Genomic DNA, 20,146 nt, shown 5'->3' with positions numbered 1-20,146 from the left:
ATGATTCCTCACCGTTCGCATGATCAGGGACACCCCACGAGGCAAGATCTTGTGTGGAGGCCCAGACCGAGGGAGGTTGGCGGTGGTGTGGTGCTTCTTCCATTTCCTGATAACTGCACCGACAGTTGAACTTTTCTCTCCAAGTTGCTTTCCGATTCTCTTGTAGCCCATCCCAGCCTTGTGCAGATCAACAATCTTGTCCCTGATGTCCGTAGAAAGCTCTTTGGTCTTGCCCATGGTGGTGATGTTGGATGCTGGTTGTTTGGGTGTTGACAGGTGTCTTTTATACAGGTAACGAGGTGAGGCAGGTGTATTTGATGTAGATAATTGGTTCGTATTGGGGCTGTGTCTTAAAGAAAGACTAACTGGCTTGTAGGAGCCAGAATACTTGCTGTTTGTCCAGGGGGTCAAATACTTGTTTTTCCTCATCAGATGGTTATCAATTTTAATAAATTCATATGATGTGATTTTCTGGAATTTTCTTTGGGATTCTGTCTTTCACTGTTAGAATGTACATATGATTACAATTGTAGATTTTTGCATTCTTTGTAAGTGGGCAAACCTGCAAAATCAGCAAGGGGTCAAATACTTATTTCCCCCACTGTATAGATGCTCTAAAAATTAATGGTAAGCTTGTGAATGATCACAAAGAGATTGCTATTTTTTTCAGTTATATAGTAAACTTTATTTCCAACTTTTCAGAAGAAAAAACGTTTCAACTTCTAAACTCGATTAAAACTTGCAAAACAATTTCTGAAGACTAGAGAGCACTTTGTGACAGCAAAATCAAGATGAGGTTTTGAATGCTATTTTGAAACTTAAAAATAACAAATCTCCAGGCAATGATGGACTAACTACATAATTTTATAAGAAGTTTTTTAATGAACTGACCCCTTTTCTTTTCAATGTCCTTTCTGAATATGCTGAATCTGGAGTATTAACATTAACACAAGGCCTTATAACTCTCTTTCCAAAACCCCCAAAAGACAACTGGCAACCTATCTGTTTGCTAAATAATCTCTTATTCTGGTAATAGAATTAAAAAAAAACCTTAACCTCTATAATTGACGAATTATCTGGCTTTATGTCAAACAGGCATATTGCAAACAATGTTAGACTGGTTCTGAATGTATTAGATTATTCTGAACTGATTTATGATAATAGCTTTATTCTGTTTTTAGATTTTTATAAGGCCTTCGATTCCTTAGAACACAAATTTATTTATCAATCACTTTCCAAATTTGGTTTTTTGCTAACTATTTTTGTAACTTAATTAATAATAATAATAATAATAATAATAATAATAATAAAAATAAAAATAAAAATAAAAATAAAAATAAAAAAAAATAAAAATAAAAATAAAAATAAAAATAATAATACATTTTATTTATGGGCGCCTTTCATAGCAATCAAAGATGCCTTACAGTTAAAACAAGCAAAAATACAGTTAAAAAGGCAAATATAATTAAAGCTGCAAGCAGCGTTGGACGGGCCTCGCACCTCTGCGCGCGTCGGGGTTACTGGTGGACGCCGCTCCTTGCGATCCTGCATTTGCGCGGCACTCAGACACTGCAAATCGTCACCAATGAAAAGGGAACTCCCTGCTGAGTTCAACGATACCTCATAAGACTCTACATCCTACAGTTCATTAGCTGTGAAAGGGGGCGTGGCCAAAGCATAGGGTTCGGGGCAAACCTTTACCAATAAAAAAGAAAGTCTCTGCTGAGTTCATTGATACCTCACATAAAACTCTACCTTAAATGGGTCCAGGGGTGGATTACTGGGGTGGCATAGGGCAAATGCCACCCTAAAAGAAAGCCTTGCCACCCCTGCTGCCACCCCAGTTGGCAGCAACAAATGAAAAGTTATGGCCATTGATTGCATGAGATTAAGTTTGTCTAGGCCCTATATGAGTTTGTAAATGGCAGCCTGTGCCCTTTTGTAGTGTGTACATACTATTTCTCATCAAACTGTGATAACTGTGATGAAATTCAGTATATATACGTCTGCCATATGTTATATGCCACCATGTTGTATGCCACCCCTCAAAAATTCCTGCCCCCCTCTCGCCACCCCATAAATATTTTCCTAGCTCCGCCCCTGAATGGGTCACCAGTTATGAAATGGGGCAGGGCTTAAGATAGGGGGGCGGGCCAAACCATGACCAATGAATAAGGAACTATCTGCTGAGTTCAATGATACCTCACACAAGGGTCTACCTTAAACAGTTAAAATGTTATGAAAGGTGGCGTGGCCTGAGTAAGTGGGTGTGGTTAAAGTATAGGGTATCACGTGTAGACCACACATTATAAGTTTCATGTAAATCAGATGATGTTTGTCATATAAGGCTGATTTCCTTTTGCCAGTGGGGGGCGCTTAGCCTGGTTCTACCAGATTCGTACATTTCATTTGTACAGAGAGTCTGGCCTCTCTCCATTGACAAGTGTTAACTTCCTTAAAGGCGGGTACTCTGTTGAAGTTTAAAACTATTGGATCTGCCCAGAGCCACTCTGGATCTGCCTTAACCAATCGCTAACGTTTGGTCGTGACGTATGTCATGCGCACTTGCAACAAGAGAGGAGACTGTCAATGCTATTAGCAGTGTTGGGAAGGATACTTTCAAAACATATTTCGTTACAGAATACAGAATACATGCCCACAAATGTAATTTGTAACGTATTCCGTTACGTTACTCAATCTGAGTAACGTATTCTGAATACTTGGATTATTTCAAGATTACTTCCACATTGAATTGCGTTTTATAAGTGTAGGAATGCGGCTATCACATCCAGCTTACTAAACAGGCCTATAATGGTGTGTTCTTTTTATTCCAACTAGCTGAATGTGTACCTGAACAAGCAGATAGATTATTGTATTGGTAGTCCCGAACTGCATAGCCTACTACAAAAATCGAACTGCAGTCTAAGCTACCACAAGTTAATTTTAGCTAACGTTAGTTAGCATGTCAAACAGGGCTATAGTCTTTAAACGGCTCTGGAGCTAGTAAATCAGTACCTAGGAGAATGTAAAGTCGCACGTCAATGTTAAAATAGCAAGGTGACCAGTAAAACTACAGCAGACGACTACCCTTGGCTAATTAAAAAAATAACTTACTTTAAGATGCTTCTTCAGGTTGGAGGTGGAGTAATTTGGACGCTGAAAGGAGGTTGGTTGCTGGCAAGCAGAGGCTGCACGGCACAGTAAACTGTATTTCATTCTCCCTGTTCGTTCTTTAATGTGAAATGTTGTTTGAATTTCCAAGATAGAAACTTATTGCTGCCCTGGCTCTGTCGTGCCGGTTCCGACTCCATTGTGACTGATCACGCAAATAGCTATTTTTTTCTATTTCATATTGGGGCTTCTGGAAAATGCATTAAGTTGCCTTAATTTATTCAGAGTGAATAAACTCGTGAAACGGAGAAGTATTGTCATTGATTGATTTTAACAATCTAACTATATTCTAAATACCAACTATTTAAATTGTAACTGTAACGGAATACAGTTACTCATAATTTGTATTCTGAATACGTAACGCCGTTACATGTATTCCGTTACTCCCCAGCACTGGCTATTAGCATTAGCACCGCTAGTGATAGCCTTAACCAACTACTTCACCACTAACAGAGCGAGCTGGAAAATCAAACTTTTCCCGAACCCCGTGGGGAGGAGGGCCACAACATCATGGCAGCCAACAAAACTCAACAAAGATTGTTCTTGCTCGGGCTTTAACTTCTGGATATTCGGCGACGTTGCCACAACGGACCGAATGGCTTCGCTCACATCTTTCTAGCGCAGTTCGTAACGTCATTGTTCTCAGCCACTCCAATGAAAATCGAGCGGAAGTACGTAGGAGGGCGGATCCAGGCCAGGGGGCGCTGTGACCAAAAGTCAATATTGGCCTATATGTGTCCTCAAGCCTGGACTCTTGTTGATTGTGGGAAATTTCAAGCAGATATGACAATGTACACTGTAGTTACAGTAAGTAAGTAAGTAAGTAAGTAAAGTTTATTTATAGAGCGCATTTCACAGATAAAAATCACAAAGCGCTTTACAAGATACAAACACATCAACCTGACCATACATATACAAACATACAATGTGACAATGGGATAGACAGGGCAGGAAGACAGGGTATTAAGAAAATACAGCATGACATGAGGAGAGGGGAGGAGAAAAAGGCAACTCCCGTCTCCCAGACTATGCCCCTGATAGGAGTACAGTGTGGGAACAGGAAAAAAACACCTCAGCAACATAAGCACACAACCAATACAAGAGCACACAAGACATGCAATGGGGGAGGGGAGTGTTGGGGTGGAGGTAGTCCAGCACAGGCAAGCAGCGTCGTTACAGCCACTTTCTCGTTCATCGCTAAACACTCAAAATGGCCACCACGCCACGCCCACACCATTTGACGAAAAGTTTTTCTTTTAATAACTTTTCATCTTTAAGGTGTTGAGATGGTACAGACCAAATTTGAAGTCCATCGGATGAAATCTCTAGGAGTTTGTTAAAGTATAGCACCTTGACTTTTAGGTCTACTTCCTGTTGCCACTAGGGGGAGCTATGACTTTGAGTCAATTTTGTCCGGTAAATGTACTCAGAGTTAGAGTCTTATGAATCATGAAATAAGTTTCAATAAGGCCTTCACACTGTCGGAGCTCAGGCCCTAATTCAATTAAAACAAACACATTTAAAAGATTGAGATAGAAAATGAATTATCTATTATTTTTGATGGAGAGTGGAGTCAGGCCTTTCGGGAAAGGTGGGTTTTGAGGGAGGTTTTAAAGGTGGGTAGAGACTCTATGGTACGGATGGATAGCGGGAGGGAGTTCCAAAGGCGAGGAGCAGAATGGCTGAAGGCTTTAAACCCCATTGTGGACAGGCGGGCAGATGTGTGAAAAGCAGTGAGGAAGAGGAGGATCTGAGTGTTCGGGATGGAGTGTAGGGCTGAAGGAGTTCAGAGAGGTATGGATTAGCGAGATTATGGAGGGCTTTAAAACACTTTACTCTAACTACTTCAATCAAACTTAAATATGGTACCTCCCCCTGTTTTCAGGTAAGTTTGTCAAGGCTGTCCGGTCTCACCCAACTCCTCTCCACATTAATTCATGAAAGTAATATACTGAGTGTTTCTCTTGCTGGCAGACAAGTTACTATAAATCAGGTGGCTGATGACACCACATTTTTTTTGAAAGATTCAAACCATATTCATATTGCAATTCAGCACATTCAATTATTTCAGCAACATCAGGCCTTTATCTAAATGTTAAGAAGTGTGAGCTGTTATCCATTACACAGTATTTATATACATCATTATATGGCATTCCCGTGAAGTCTCAGGTAACTTATTTAGGCATAGTGATAACTAAAACTAAAGATGAAAGATGCAATTTGAACTTTAGCCCCATTATCAATAAAACTCAGAAAAGATGCAATCTTTGGCTCCAGAGAGACTTGTCATTAAGAGGTAAAACTTTATTAACAAAAGCTGAAGGTATATCAGGCTAACATACGCTGCAATTGCTTCAAAGTTGATTCCTCTTTTTGTAAGTCTATTGATAAAATGCTATTCAAGTTTATCTGGAAAAACAAAAAACATTATATAAAAAATACTGTTATGATGAATACAATTGAATCTGGTGGCCTTAACTTTTTAGATGTTACTACCCTGAACTATACCTTTAAAGTCAACTGGATTAGAAAATGTCTCTGTAACCCAGAATCCATTTGGAATTCTATTAGCTTGGTCTCTTATTGACAAACATGGTTTCTCTCCTCCTATCTCATGTGGAATAACAGTGACATATTCAAAAACAAATCCTTATTTTTCAGGAGTTGGTTTCACAATAATATTCTATTTGTCAAACAGTATTAAACAGTATTATTCAATGCAGATGTTCTTCTAATGAATTACTGTGATTTGTTGTCCTTCTTTAACATCCCTGTCACCCCAAAAGAGTTTGCTATTGTAATGGATGCCATTCCAAAAGGTGTGATGATGTTTATTTAGAGGTAACACTGAACCACTTCCTTTTCCTTGTCTGTCGTCATTAAAGGACACAACAATATAATTTCGATAAAAGAAAATATGTCTTTTATCGAGCCCTTCAACCCGAAACCGAAGGATCAGATCCCTCTTTCAAAAGGACATTGTCACCATCACATATGTTACCCATTACTGGGGAAGATTTATTTCAAATATCTGGTGGAAAAATGACATTGACTGCTCTTTCTGTGGAGTTGATCGTGAAACAACCATACACGTATATTGGAGCTGTCCTTATACTGTCACTTTTTGGAAAGACTTTGCCCAATATATCTGCTGTAACATTTTTGTCAACTTTTCTCTGCTGTACAAAGATGTGCTGTTTGGTTTTTATGATGTCTGCATTCTAGAACAAAAATAGTATTACATCATCAATCTTTTCATTATCTCGGCAAATTTCACATTCACAAATTCTGTAACAGAAAACCTCTATTTAAAATCTTTATGAATGAAATGCTACAATACATACAAACTATTCAGAACTCTAGAAACCCTAAAGCCTTATAGACTCTTGATATTTATAAATTTCTTAATTGCATGAACTGCTAAATTATTTAATGTATTTTCCGTTATATTTTTAGTTTTTTACTCTTTCATATTTTATGTACCTCCTCACCCCTGGTATATATGTGTTTTGGAATTTGTCATTGTACTTGATTTGCAAAAAAGATTAAAAAAAACTTTTGTAACTGCCTTCTTTCTACTTTCTTAATACATCCATGATTGGAGTCCGCTAGATGGCGGTAAAGCATTTGTAATTTGGTTCGCCAACCACCAATAAATCCAAAGAAGAAGTAGAACAAGTCAAACGTGTATCAGCTGAGCTGGCTGTTGATGTGAAAACTCTATTTAATAGTACGTGATTTTAGAGCATAAGAATAGATCATTGGGATGGAGAATGACATCCTCGTCTCTCTTGAAGATTTAGGGTAAGTTAAAAACGTGATATGTTTGCCTTTGTATGAAAATTATGTGCAAAAGCTGGCATTCCAATGACCAGCCTTGCCAATCTTTCCTATTTTAGCCACCAGCACATTAACGTTACAGTGTAGCTTGCTTTAGCAAAACGGCTAACTTGCTGTTGTAACGGTTATTCCAGTCTGACGGTGATGCATTTTTTCATTGCTATGTATGTGAACCATAGCTATCTGTGTGCGTACCGATATTAATAGACCTACAGACTGGTTGTAATTATGTTTACAAGCTGCGTCAGCAGAAGCTGCTTCCGTCATGATTTATATCAGGCTAGCTCCAACACATTCCTTTCTATTAACCAATTCTAGACCCACTTTCTAAAAATAACCGGCATGATTGATTGAAGTATTTCTTGGTTAATTAGCCTACTATGCTGAAATATCTTGTAGCTTCTCAATGGTCAGTAATGTCCCAAGACAAGTCTGTGCGGCTAGTGTAAACCTCGCTCTGCTTATTGAACGAAGGCTCAGTATTGTTTATCTTTACTGCCAAGCTGTAACGTTACTGATAAGGGTAGTTGTGTAATATGTCAGATTGAATGTTTTTTTATGTCATTTATTAATTTCTCTTCTTTATTTATTTATTTATTTATTTTATATATATATATATATATATATATATATATATATATATATATATATAATGTTGTTTTATTTTAAATGTTCAAAATGAAGTAAAAAGAAAGTATTTTATATGAACTATGTATGTGTCAATGTAGGTACCAAGGCCCTCTGTTGGAGGAAGGAGCTCTGGATTCTGCTGTGAGCAGAGGAGCAGCTTCCCCTGAGTTTACTAAGCTGTGTGCCTGGATAGTCTCAGAGCTTAGACTCTACTGCAAGCTGGATGAGAATGTCCACGCCACTAACTGTAAGACATATTTTATCACTGTTAAGTAAATGATTCTACTAGTATCTTTACCTTTTCTTGCAAGCTAAAGATTGATGACGATTGCAAAGAAGTGACAAAATTGAATATATGCTTGGCACATGCTATGGTTTGGGTTACTTAGCGTTTTTAACCAATGGTAGAAGAGTTGAGGAGAGGGTGGTGGTGGGTGTGGGGTCTTTGGACATTTTTAATTGCTGTTATCTCAAATTCCGTAGTATAGGCTTTTCATTTCAAGATGGATAAGTTTGAAGGATATTTCATTTTTAGATTTTTTTTTTTTTTTTTTTTCTTTCTCACTTTATTGAATTCTAAGTTAAAACAGGCATCTGTAGAACATGACATTAGTTTGTTACAGTTCAACTGAGAACATGACACAAATACTGATAAATATAAATATTGTTTGAAATTAATAAGTAAAATAAGGAGATCTACATGTGAGTAAATATTTTGTCAGCCGAATCAAATTGTTTACAGGATATTAAACCTTTTGTTTCATTATAATACATTTGTTGTTCCAAATATTTGACTTTCTTTTCAGGGATTATATAAAGGCGAATAAGTATGTCCATGAGTATGAGTTTACAATTACAATTCTTCCTCGGCATTGAGAAGTTGCATGTTTGGTCTATGGGTAGAACTATCTTCTGGAATCGCAAAATAAAACATGCACATCATTGCTGCTGGAAGAATTCCTACGGGAAACACTGTGCTAACACAAATACTGTAGCTGGCTGTATTTCTTAGATTGTGAGATTTACCCAGCCTGCCTTGTGACATCATGTTTGGTGTGTTTCTCTTTCAAACCCTGCCAGGTCCGAGTGAGGCAGAGGGCTTCCAGCTGGAGATGAGTGGCCTTCTGTCAGAGCTCGCCTGTCCTTACTCTATCCTCACCAGCGGAGACATCACCCAGAGGTTCCTCAACAGGACCGACTGTCTGCTGCTCATTAGTATGATAACAGCACTTCGCAACATCTGAATTTCAAACACAACCCTAAATCTTTTTTTATAAAAAGCATTGCTGCATTAACCTGTGAGGTTAAAGTCTATTGCACTTTATGTGGACTGTTGTACCACACCCACCTATGATGAAGTGTTGCACTGTCATCAGGGCTTGAAATACTTTTTTTTTTCTGTGTACATGCGCTGTAGGGCTTTGACTTTTGCCCAAAAATCATATTCGAAGTTTGTTTGTTTATTAATATTCAAATATATTCAAATATTTATTAATAATGTTTTGACCATTAAATGCCTTCAGTAAGACCTATATTTTTATCAAACTTAAGTTGTATATGTTCTGTCCACCAGAGGGCATTGTATCGATGTCAATAGGCAGACAATGATGTCTTCAGAAGAAAAACACAATTATTAAAATTGTTAATATTATTAAAAGTCAGACCCCGGATTAAACATAAACCGTATGCTTTAGACAGGAAGTTCGGAGCTTTCACCGTAGCCTACGTAAGTGGTCTGATGTTTATACTCGTGTGCTGGTGTGTGCGTCGAGCCGGCGTGTGTGTGTGGGGAGTGTGTGTAGAGTGAGAGAGTGACGGTGATTACCGGTAGCTTCAGAGTGAGTAGCGACTCTAGAGTCATAGTGAGAGAAACAAAGTGTCTCCCCTGTTCTTTCTGACCAACGTGGGAAATCTGTAGCAGGAAAAGTTTACCCTCTCCTTGATTTCATGTTGTTTATGGAGAAGGAGAACCAGCAAATGAGTGGGGGGAAAAATGCAAGCCATGGCCGAGAGACGTGTGTCGCCGCGACGTGTAGTTACATTTTACGTGAAAAAGCCTCGTAATCTGAATTTAAACAACGTTTACAAGCAAACACATTTACAAAAAAGAATGCCCATAACAGGTTAGAATATTAAGGGCTGCCTAATATTCATTCGAATATCATTATTTTATTTTTTTATATTCAAATAATGAAGTTCGGAGTCAAAGCCCTAATACATTAGTCTGACAAGCCTGACAAGAACTCACCATTGACAGCGCTCAATCTGAGAAGCGGGATAAACGGTTGTCTTTTAAGTTCCCTCTGCACAATAGCACTACAATCAGGCAGAGCAACGAAGAAAGAAGAGAAGCTAGTTGATAGATTAAACTTTTGCGTATCCGGTCGGCAAAACTCCAAACACATCTTCCTTTTTTAAGAATGACTTCTGTGCCGTTCTTTGTTTTTTTCTTAAATAAAAGCTTAGCTCCAATGCTACGTTTACACGTGGCTGGCTATTTTCATAAACGGACATTTCAACCTCTCCGTTTTCAGAAAAGTGTTTGTTTATATGTACCCGTGTATATATGCCGTCAATGCAGTCGAGAGCATGCCAGACCTGTAGGTGGCAGTGTAATGAGAAGCTCAAGCCCACGTTAGCCAATCAGAATCCCGACAAAAACAACAGCAACCAATCACGTCCTCTTTCTCTCTCTCGGCTGTCTAAACCTCTGTTTGTCTCAGTTTACATGCAAACGGAGATTTCAAAAATCTCCACCCTCGGCCGGAGTTTTTAGAAAGACTCTGTTTCAGAGGAGAATTCTCCGTTTGCGTGTAAACGAAGGGTACAAACAAAGGGAAATGTCTCCGTTTGTAAAAATAACCATGTACAGTACATGTAAACAGGGTCCAAGTCTTCCAGAAGACCGCTGTTCCCAGCAGCAGTTGCCATAAGCCCCGCCCACCGACTCTATACATGATGTGATTGGCCTGACCAGAGTTTGGTTTTTCCGGCTCGCAAGTCAACGGAGAGTGCACTTTCACCGCGCAGTTTGGTATATTTGTCCCAGATGTGTCCTCCTTTCTCTGTACTCTGCATGGTCTGATCCGACTAAAAGAAATCCAACCTTGACCGCTGAAACGTATTCTTTTTTATGACAGTTCAAATATTACGAAATCAATGTGTAATTTCAATATCAGTGTAATTTGAAGTTACTCAGTTCAGCTTCTCAAAAACTGTACAGTAAAATACCTTCAAATGTTACATGTTTATAATTGGAGTCATCCCTGGATAATATTGAAAAGTTTAGCAAACTTCTGAAGAAAAACGTTTAATTAATTTATGAGAGTTTAAAAATAAGGACAGTTCTAATGTGTAACAACAACAACATTTGAGATTACCTTCTGTTTAGTTATGTACAGTGAAACAAGTTATGGTCCTATTCAGGAACATTTTGAGCAGAAATCCATTGTGCTTCTAAGAAAACCTAATATGGAACGTCGTCCTCGCTGTCAGGTGGCTCGCAGTTTGGAGCCATCTGCTGTTGTGAATGTATAGACATATAAAAATCTAGACCCTGAATTTAACACACTTTTTCAAACGTATTTTCAGAAGAAAAAAAAACTGTCCCGTGAATGCGGTATGTCCCCTTGACAATTATAAGCACCCTCTCCCAGTTTTTAAGTTAAGTTTAAGTTAGTTTAGAAAAACTGATGTGCTGCGTTGGGAAATAAAAAAGTCATTATTTTAGATATTTTAGCTTAGTGCCATCCCCTAGTTTAGTACAATATTCCACTACCACACTTCAAACTTCAGCATCACTCTCACAGATTGTTTACTATGTTCATGTATGTCGGCGTCCTGGAATCACAACCTTTTTCAGGGCTAAATGCAGGGAAGTTTTGTTGTCTTTTGTTATTGTTTTGATTGAGGGAAGAAAAGGACTTATTGTGCATTTAAGTATTCCAGTGAGCAAACATTCACAATTCCCCCGGACCCTGGAACTGACACACATAAATGGAATACAGCCATTAACATTTTAATTGACTATGGTTGTGCTTTTCCCACCAACATTTTGACATGTGGTGTCAAAGGCCTATACACCTCTTAAAACTGGGAAACTCGTGTTTAGTAATTTTTCCGTTTTTAGACCATGACTGAAAGTGTGTCATTCTATGCGATGATACACTACCTTCACTTGGGGAAACCTAGGCATTGTAATCTAAGGAAAAGTGAACAACTGACCTGGTAATTTTCAGTAGTACATTGTCAAATAATGTGCTATTTTAAGCTAAGTTTTTGTAAGATGATATGACTTGTTTCACTTTTCTGCTGGTGCTTTTGGCTTTCTCTCATTCAACAGTGTTTGAAGGGCATTCAGCATAGTGTTGGGATGATTAAATGTTTAATTTTTCACCATACAATAGGCTTTTCATACAACAGATATTGTGTCTTGTCAAACTCAGTTGTAACTAATGATGTTAATAATGGCTACAAGTTGTTATTAAGGTGTGTCCATGTATTGTGCATCCTGGCTTACTGCCACACCAAAGCTGGGTAGACACTATTTTTATTTATCTTGTATTTATTTATTTATTAATCTTATCCTGTACGTATAAATTGATCAGCAACAATGTTGCACTAAGACTGAAAGTAAACACTGAACCACCAGTTGGTTTTGGCCATTGACAATTCCAACTTTATTCATGTTGACAAAAACGGAGAGCAACAGCGTTACTTTTTGCAATTCTACCATGAACAGAAATTAAGAAGGAAAAAAAAAATAGGGAGCCTCAGATGGTTTTAGCCACAACATGTAAAAATACTACTACAGTAATATTAGAACAAGCAGTACAATTTAGAATATATCTTTTGACAACAGCCTCTGTGGAACTGCTCAAACTGCAGGTGGATTTCCTGTATGCCCCACCAAACACAGCTGAATTTCATAACACTTAATTACATTTCTAGTGACTTTTATTTGTTCTTTTGTGCTAAGCTAACTTCTTGAGCCAGATAGCATTTTAAGTGTTTAAATATGACTCTGAAACCTAAGCATCCTAGAAATGTAACCAGTCCAATTTTTTATATATTTTTTTTTTGCCTTTGAAGCCTTTCTGGTGTCTGACTTGGAGGCGTCAAGGATGATCCTGGTAAATAAGCCTGAAAAGAAAACCCAAGATTCAGGCAGCCCCATGTTCCAGGAACTGAAGGGCATCTGCATGGCACTGGGCATGTCCAAGCCTCCAGCAAACATCACCATGTTCCAGTTCTTCAGTGGAATTGAGAAGAAGGTCTGTTGACAGAGAGATGATGTGCTCTCAAAGAAGGGTTTAAACATGCATTTCAAGCTGGCCATTGTTTAAATTCCTGACAATAGCTACCGAAAAACACTGTGTACAACCACAGTGCAAAATTTGGATTGTAATGTGTCCCCTACCACTGAATCTGTGGATTGTTTAACTTTAAACTTCCTTCTAGGAGCTGCAAACCCAACTTTAAAAACTTCATTTGTGAATCCATTTTCAAAAGAGTTTCTGTCCTTAGAGTAGATGCCTATTTTAGTTGGAATGATGTGACCTCAACATAGAATAATAATGATAATAATATGCAAAAAATATTGTCCGCAGGTTCAGTCCAAACATATGTCATGTTTAGTCACAGTGTGAGAAGACATCTGGTTGTACATTTCTGCTTTTGTCAGTGTGGTTTAATGTATTGTATCTGCTGTTTGATTGTCTATTCAAGCAATCATAATACACACATCTGCACGTTGTCCCTTTTTCATAGCTTAAAGAGGCCATAAGTAGAGTCCCACCAAATCACGTAGGAGAGCCTTTGCTGAAGAAGGCCCTTGGACCTGTTCACTTGGTAAATACAGAAAAACAATAAAGAAATATAATATACTTGTGGAACACTGCATGCAAGTGAATAACTGTTACATACATTTTCTCTTTTCTTTTTTTCTCTTTTTGCCAGGAAAAAATTGAAGCTATAAACCAAGCACTTGTAAATGAGTATGACGTGAGAAGAAAAATGTTGTTGAAACGTCTTGATGTGACAGTGCAGTCTTTTGGTTGGTCTGACAGAGCAAAGGTATGTGGAAACTTGGTATCCTTCTAAATCTGAAAATGGGGCACTATGCACTGGAGCACGAATAAAGCATTTTAGACAGGAAGTCTTTGTACACTTTGTGTTAGAGCAAAAGTTAGGCATCTTGTCCATGTGGGTTTCTTCTTTGCCCTGCTAAGGAGGGAAAGGAGTTATTGAAAAGGAGTTTGTTTAACATGGAATGGAAAAGTAAGAAAAGAAAACCCATCAATGCATGTAAACAATTAAAACATGTTAAGCGTTTCTGCAAGAATCTTTTTCAGGGCTGCAACTAACGATTTATCAATGAATCTGATAATCATTTTGGTCTATAAAACATGAATGGTGAAAAATGCTAAAGGGGATGTCATCAAATAGCTTGTTTTTTTTTTTCTTCCAACCAACAGTCTAACGCCTGGGCCACTCTGCCTACCTGAGCACCGCATGCGTGTTGCTTTTATTTGGTGACACGCACAGTTCTCAGCAAAAATAGACAGCTAAAAGGATCTTACGTCAGTCATATTGTCAGTCACAATTTCACTACAATTTCAGTATCAGTATCTGTAGAATATGTTAGACATGAAAGAAATGAGGGTGTTTGGTGTTTTTTGCCTCCAAAGCGCGGCAATGGTTATGTTTAGTAAACCTAACCATTTAGTAAACATAACCATTTAGTACATAACCATTGCCGCGCTACCTGGAAGGCAACTTTGGAGGCAAAAAACACCACACCCTCATATTTTTTTCAGGTCTGTAACATATTCTACAGATACTGACACTGAAATTGTAGTTTCCTTGCCTTCCAGGCAGGCAAGACGTTGGAGGCAAAAAACACCATGGAGCCTCCGGTTTATTTTTAACTCAACACTTAACTGTTTCAGTGTAAAAATTAAAACCCGTTTCTGCGGACAAAATCTTAACCTCTTCTGTAATGACATAATGAAATTAAACATTCTATTATAGCTGACTATTATCAAAGGCAATCTCAATGTAAACAGATAGGACTGTCTGTCTGTGTGGACACTGCATGCTTGCGAGCCGCAGCAGTTCAACAAGGTTGCCGTCATTATCAGGTAAAGCTAGGCAGTGTGGCCCAGGCATAAAATTGAAAGATTCACAGTATACTATAATGTGAGAAATCCTCAACAATTGTTCTTGTTCAACTACTTGTGAAAAATGTTGTAGCAGTGCTTCTGCATGCCTGTAATGGAAACTGCTTTCTGCTTTATTTTCATTGTACCTCAAAGTATTGTGTGTTTGGATTTCTGCAATATGAATGAATAAATGAACTTTAAAATGGTCCATCCCAAATGGACTACATGACTGCTTCCGATGATTGACATTCATGTTCCAAAAAACTAAACAAAAAAACAGTGCTGTAAACCACATACTGTACACTTGATGTACTTGATATATTGCTTTCCTAAAATGAATAAGACTTCCTTTTGTATGTCTTATTACAGACGCATGCTGAAAAGTTGGCCAAAGTTTACAAGCCACTCCGTTTGGCTCTTGGCACCAAAAGTAAAATCTCTTCTGCCCACCTTCTTGCTGCTCGTCAAGACTTCTCCAAGATCCTACGTACAAGCAGTGGCAAGATAAGAGAGAAGACTGCTTGTGCCATAAATAAGGTAGGTTAAACACAGTTTAGTCACAACGCTATTTTCTTTGTCATAGGTTATTCAGACAGTTTTTATCGTGTTCTCTGTTTATAAGTGATGTGAGTCCATGTTCTCATGACTGTTCTGTATCATTTAAACCAGTGGTTCTCAACCTTTTTTGTGCCAGCACCCCCCTATCCATTATCCAGGTACACTAACCCCCCCCAATCAAATATTATGTAGGCTAATTGCCCCGAATATTAATGATTACGCCCTAATATAGGCCTATTATTGTTGTTAACATTAGCCAATCAGAACGACTAGATATGTAACATTCAAACTATAATTAGGTATTATCAAAAGACCTGCTGCATGTCCCTGGTGTGAACCTCAGCACCTTTTATAAGATGACTATTCATTTCATTTTCATTTTTTATTTATTAAACAGGAAAAGATTAAAGACAATCGGGCCTGACTCAGTGTAAAACTGATTTTCAGCAGGTTCCTGCTCTGCAGAACATAAACACCACATACACAACAAAACTCCTAGACAGAAACAGTAACAAACATACAGACCAAGAGAATGATATGACTGATGATATGAAGAGAATGACTATTTGAATGTCCTTTTTTGTTTGTGAAGTGACCTTGGGTGTCATGAAAGGCGCTTTAAATAAAATTTATTATTATTACAATACAAACACTAACAGTAGCCAATCAGAAACAGCTAGCAATTTAACATTCAAATCTATTTTTCATTCAAATCTAAATCTATCCAACGGAAAACAAGCTGGCACTTATCAAGGGGTAAAAGGAGAAGGATTACACACACACACACACACACACACACACACACACACTCAAGTATTTTGGTGATGACAAACGACTTGAAGAACGACACCTACTGCCGAATGGAAATAATTTTACAATCTTTGAAAGTTAGTCAGAGCCCTTTTTTGATGCTTAGAAGAGTCTAGGTTAGAAGAGTATAGGTTTGCTATCGCCTGTCTTGCGAGTAAATAGCAGAAAAAAACGTTGGGAGAAACGTTTTGGAGAAATGCACCCCCATATGTGTTTTGTGGAGGTGTGAGAGTCCCGTACAGTAAACCATGACATCAATGCCTCTATCGCTTCCATAAGAAAGTTTTAAAACACCAAACACAAGCCCTGAACTGGCCGGGAGTTTGTGAACCAGCTAAATGTTTGCGAAACAACAAAGCACAGTCGATGTCTCTCGCTCATCTCTTTTCTCCGTGAAATGAAGCTGCCTTCAGGTGCAGTAGGAAACGTTGTGTTCTATAAACTATCTGACGAAAAACTGTTACTGTGAAATATAAAGTCTACTTGTGCTACATTGGGGGGGGTTAAAAAACAAAATGACGTCACGGCGATTGCTTTTTTTTTTTTTTTTTTTTTTTAATCTGAACGCAGCTTCACGTATTAGGCCAGGCTACAGAGCTCATTTAAGATGACCTCTGACGTCCCGTTTCCATGAAGGCAGCACGGAGCTGCACCAAACTAAGCTGACAGAAGCACAGAAGAGAAGAGTTATGATACACTGATACACCGTCTCATCCAATCGCAGTGCTGTAAACTGGCAGCTCTTAATGTTGTAGACCACTGATTTTTTTTTTATTTTTTTTTTTTTAGTAGTTTAAGTGTAAACATGTATTGTTGTTGTGAATCTTTGGTTTGAACTAGCTTTCAAACAAACGCCCCCCAAGGGCACCTCAACACCCCCCTTTCCAAAATATTGCTTCCGACGCCCCCCATCATCTTCTGAATGCCCCCTGGGGGGCGGTACCGCCCCCGTTGAGAAACACTGATTTAAACAAAAGTTTAGCTGATTTTTTGCCGGATAAAGCAGATGTTTAAATTAAACTTTTCCACGTCTGTGTGTGGGGGGAGCCCAAGGACAGGGAAGGGTTAGACGGAGCTTGCTTTTCAAAACTAGACTAACTCTGCCTTTTAAAATAGAGAAGGATTAGGATGTATTTTCAATAAAAAATGTTATACTTCCAAGAACTATACCCTCCTTCAGCAATCCAATGAAGGAAGCCTGTAAAGGGATATTTTGCTGATTTAAAACCAGCTCTGTGTCATGGCAGTGTGTTTAGCTGAAGTGTTTGGCTTCACTCTGTGGCGCCAGTGCACAGAGCTCCCCACGGAGCAGAGCAGTGGAGGTCTGACTATTTCCGTCGGATGATGTGAAATGCGTTGTTTACGGTCATCTGGCATTATATCGGAAGACCTCTGTTGCTCCGCTCCTTTTGAGCTTTGAGCTACTTGGCTAGCGGGCTTCCTTTTAAACCGTTTTGTTTTAAAGTGTGTCCTTTTTTCCAGGTTCTAATGGGCCGAGTGCCAGACAGGGGAGGCCGACCCTGTGAGATCGAGCCTCCTCCCCCAGAGATGCCCTCCTGGCAGAAGCGTCAGGATGCTCCCCAGGGCGGAGGGCACTATGGTGGGAGTGGGCACGGAGGCGGCAGGGGGGGCTACGATCACTACTCCCAAGGTGGCCGTGGAGGATATGAGAGAGGAGGCGGAGGAGGACATGGAGACAGGGGAGGTAGAGGAGGAGGCGGCAGAGGGGGGAAGGTGCAGGGAGGCTGGGTAGATGGAGGAGGGAGAGGCGGTTACAACCAGGGCCACTATCAAGATACAGGAGGACATCAGGGGGGAGGAGGGAGAGGTGGTTACGGAGGAGGAGGGAACAACCAAGGAGGCTTCCAGGACCCTGGTTACCATGGAGGAGGAGGAGGAGGCGGAGGAGGCAGTTCCCATGACAATTACCAAAAAGATGCAGGTTGGCATCAGGAGAGAGGCGGCGGTCGAGGAGGTCGTGGGGGTAGGGGAAGAGGAGGCCGAGGTGGTGGTGGTGGAGGAGGAGGAGCAGGACAAGGAGGAGGCTGGGGAGGGAGAGGGGGCCAGAATTTTAACCAAGGAGGACAGTTTGAACAGTTCTTCCAACATGGCGGGCAGCACTACAACCAAGCTGGCTTTAATCAAGGCAGGCAGTACACTAGTTGAAGACTCAAAGGGCATCGCAGCAGAGTCTACTCAAAGATCGACTCCTTAACATGTGTGAACAGATTTTAACTGCCTTATCATACAATTTAGAATTTTCAGCATGGTTGAAAGTTGACATAAATGTTAAATGATGATCTAGGAGATGCATACCATATGTTTGGAAATTATTGTTTTAGTACAGAGGGCTGTAATGTAGTCCCTTGCTTTTTCATACTGGTGGGGTAATGTTTTCTCTTCCATGTCAATACTGTAAATGGTTAGTCAATTAGTTGGACTCTGCTGTTTTGACCTCATTTTGACACTTAATTAGCCTTATGTTATTTTTTTAAAAGACAGGAAAAGGGTCCTGAGATTTCAGTGTTGGTGCACCTACTGTGTATCTGACCTTAGAAGCGCACCTTCAAAATCCTTAAGTTTCATTGAATTTGGCAATTACTTGAAAACATCTTCATCTTTCCAGTCTACATTTTGTTTCAGTAGATTTGACTGGAATCTCCTTTGTTACTTATTTAAAATGCCATATTGTACTGCTTATGGAAGATTGTGTGGATACAAATATGGATGTTGGAAGGTTTGCATGGGTGTGTGTGACTGAGCAATAAAATCTAAAATGAGAACATTATTACTTTTTCATTCAGTGGTCTGATTGTCTAAGTCAAGGAACTGCAAAACCTTATAAGGCAAATTTAGAATTTTTTTTCAGATGCTTTTAAATTTTGACTACAAAAAAAGAGATAAGCGGAGGTAGAAAAGAAATCTATAACAACTGACACTAATTCACAAGGTATAAGTAAATGCATTTGTAGTATCAAGTTAAAACGATTTAGGGGGAACAGCAATCAGTATAATTTGGCTTCAGGCTTAACCAAATTACATACTGGACTAGATTTCAGCAACAAAAAAATATATATATATATATATATATATATATATATATATATATATACATACACATACACATACACACATATATAGTGGTTAAATTGGCTTTTGTAGGGAGGGGGAGCCCTTATTTAAGGGGAATGGTCGTCATTCAAAATCGCACCGTAAAATGACTTAATGTGTTTTTACACCAAAGGGGCTCTTTTTCCAGTATTAATGTGTAAGGTAGGGTTGATTAGTTATTCAAACAGAGAAATACTTTACAATTCACTTACTTTATTATTTTTTAGCTTTTATAGGCTAATGTTAACAGGCAGGTGGATTTCACCCTTGGAAAATGTATGAAATTGAACATATTGAAAATATTGGTTGGTTGGTAAAAAAACATTTTTTTAAACAAGAAAATTATGTTGATTTAAGAGAATCAGAAACCACTATTATAGCCTTTTAAACAGTGATTGGCTTGCCCAGCTTTTTAATAGCCAGTGTATGTTCATTTTAGCTTCCAGTTTGTTAGATGGCACCAACATTTGGTCTAATCATAACTGGCCTGGCAACCCAAAAGCCAAGGTTTTGCTTCCAGATTTGTGTGCTGACTTATGATGTGGGGGTCTGGGGTAATTTTTATAGCATTAAACACTTCATTTCCTGCATTTTGGTGATTTTTTATGCACCTATTTCTACCTTTTTCTGAATACATATGCCTGAAATATCTTTATGTAAAGGGAAACATTACAATCCAAATATGAAAACATAATGGAAAATATTGCAGTAAGGCTGTCAAGCATTCTGTATTGCTTTCATCTATTTATTCTCCTTTAGATCAACTTTTCTAATTATATCTGAGTCAGAACAAATATAGCTTAGGCATCATTTATTCTTCCCTCTTTTGCATCTTTTGTTGGGGAAGTAACCTCCGTAAATGT

The 20,146-nt window shown here is 38.7% G+C and overlaps 1 protein-coding gene across 1 annotated transcript; it reads left to right on the top strand.

The window, feature by feature from the left end:
• Positions 1–6,798: 6,798 nt before the first annotated feature.
• fam98a (family with sequence similarity 98 member A) lies at positions 6,799–18,960 on the top strand. Its single transcript, XM_028604261.1, has 8 exons — positions 6,799–6,975; positions 7,740–7,888; positions 8,722–8,856; positions 12,733–12,914; positions 13,411–13,491; positions 13,600–13,716; positions 15,174–15,341; positions 17,655–18,960. The coding sequence occupies exons 1-8, from the start codon at positions 6,938–6,940 to the stop codon at positions 18,336–18,338; spliced, it is 1,554 nt and encodes a 517-aa protein (XP_028460062.1). The 5' UTR covers positions 6,799–6,937; the 3' UTR covers positions 18,339–18,960.
• The last annotated feature ends 1,186 nt before the right edge of the window (positions 18,961–20,146 follow it).

The sequence above is a fragment of the Perca flavescens genome, chromosome 17 (genome assembly GCF_004354835.1).
Source record: "Perca flavescens isolate YP-PL-M2 chromosome 17, PFLA_1.0, whole genome shotgun sequence".
Classification (NCBI taxonomy): domain Eukaryota; kingdom Metazoa; phylum Chordata; class Actinopteri; order Perciformes; family Percidae; genus Perca; species Perca flavescens.
The sequence above is the reverse complement of the archived record's forward strand: the minus strand, read 5'-3'. Positions and strand labels throughout refer to the sequence as shown.

Coding starts and splice junctions, on each gene's coding strand:
- fam98a (XM_028604261.1), top strand. CDS start 6,938: ATGGAGAATGACATCCTCGTCTCTCTTGAAGATTTAGG. Junction 6,976..7,739: donor GTCTCTCTTGAAGATTTAGG/GTAAGTTAAAAA, acceptor GTGTCAATGTAG/GTACCAAGGCCCTCTGTTGG. Junction 8,857..12,732: donor CGACTGTCTGCTGCTCATTA/GTATGATAACAG, acceptor TTGCCTTTGAAG/CCTTTCTGGTGTCTGACTTG.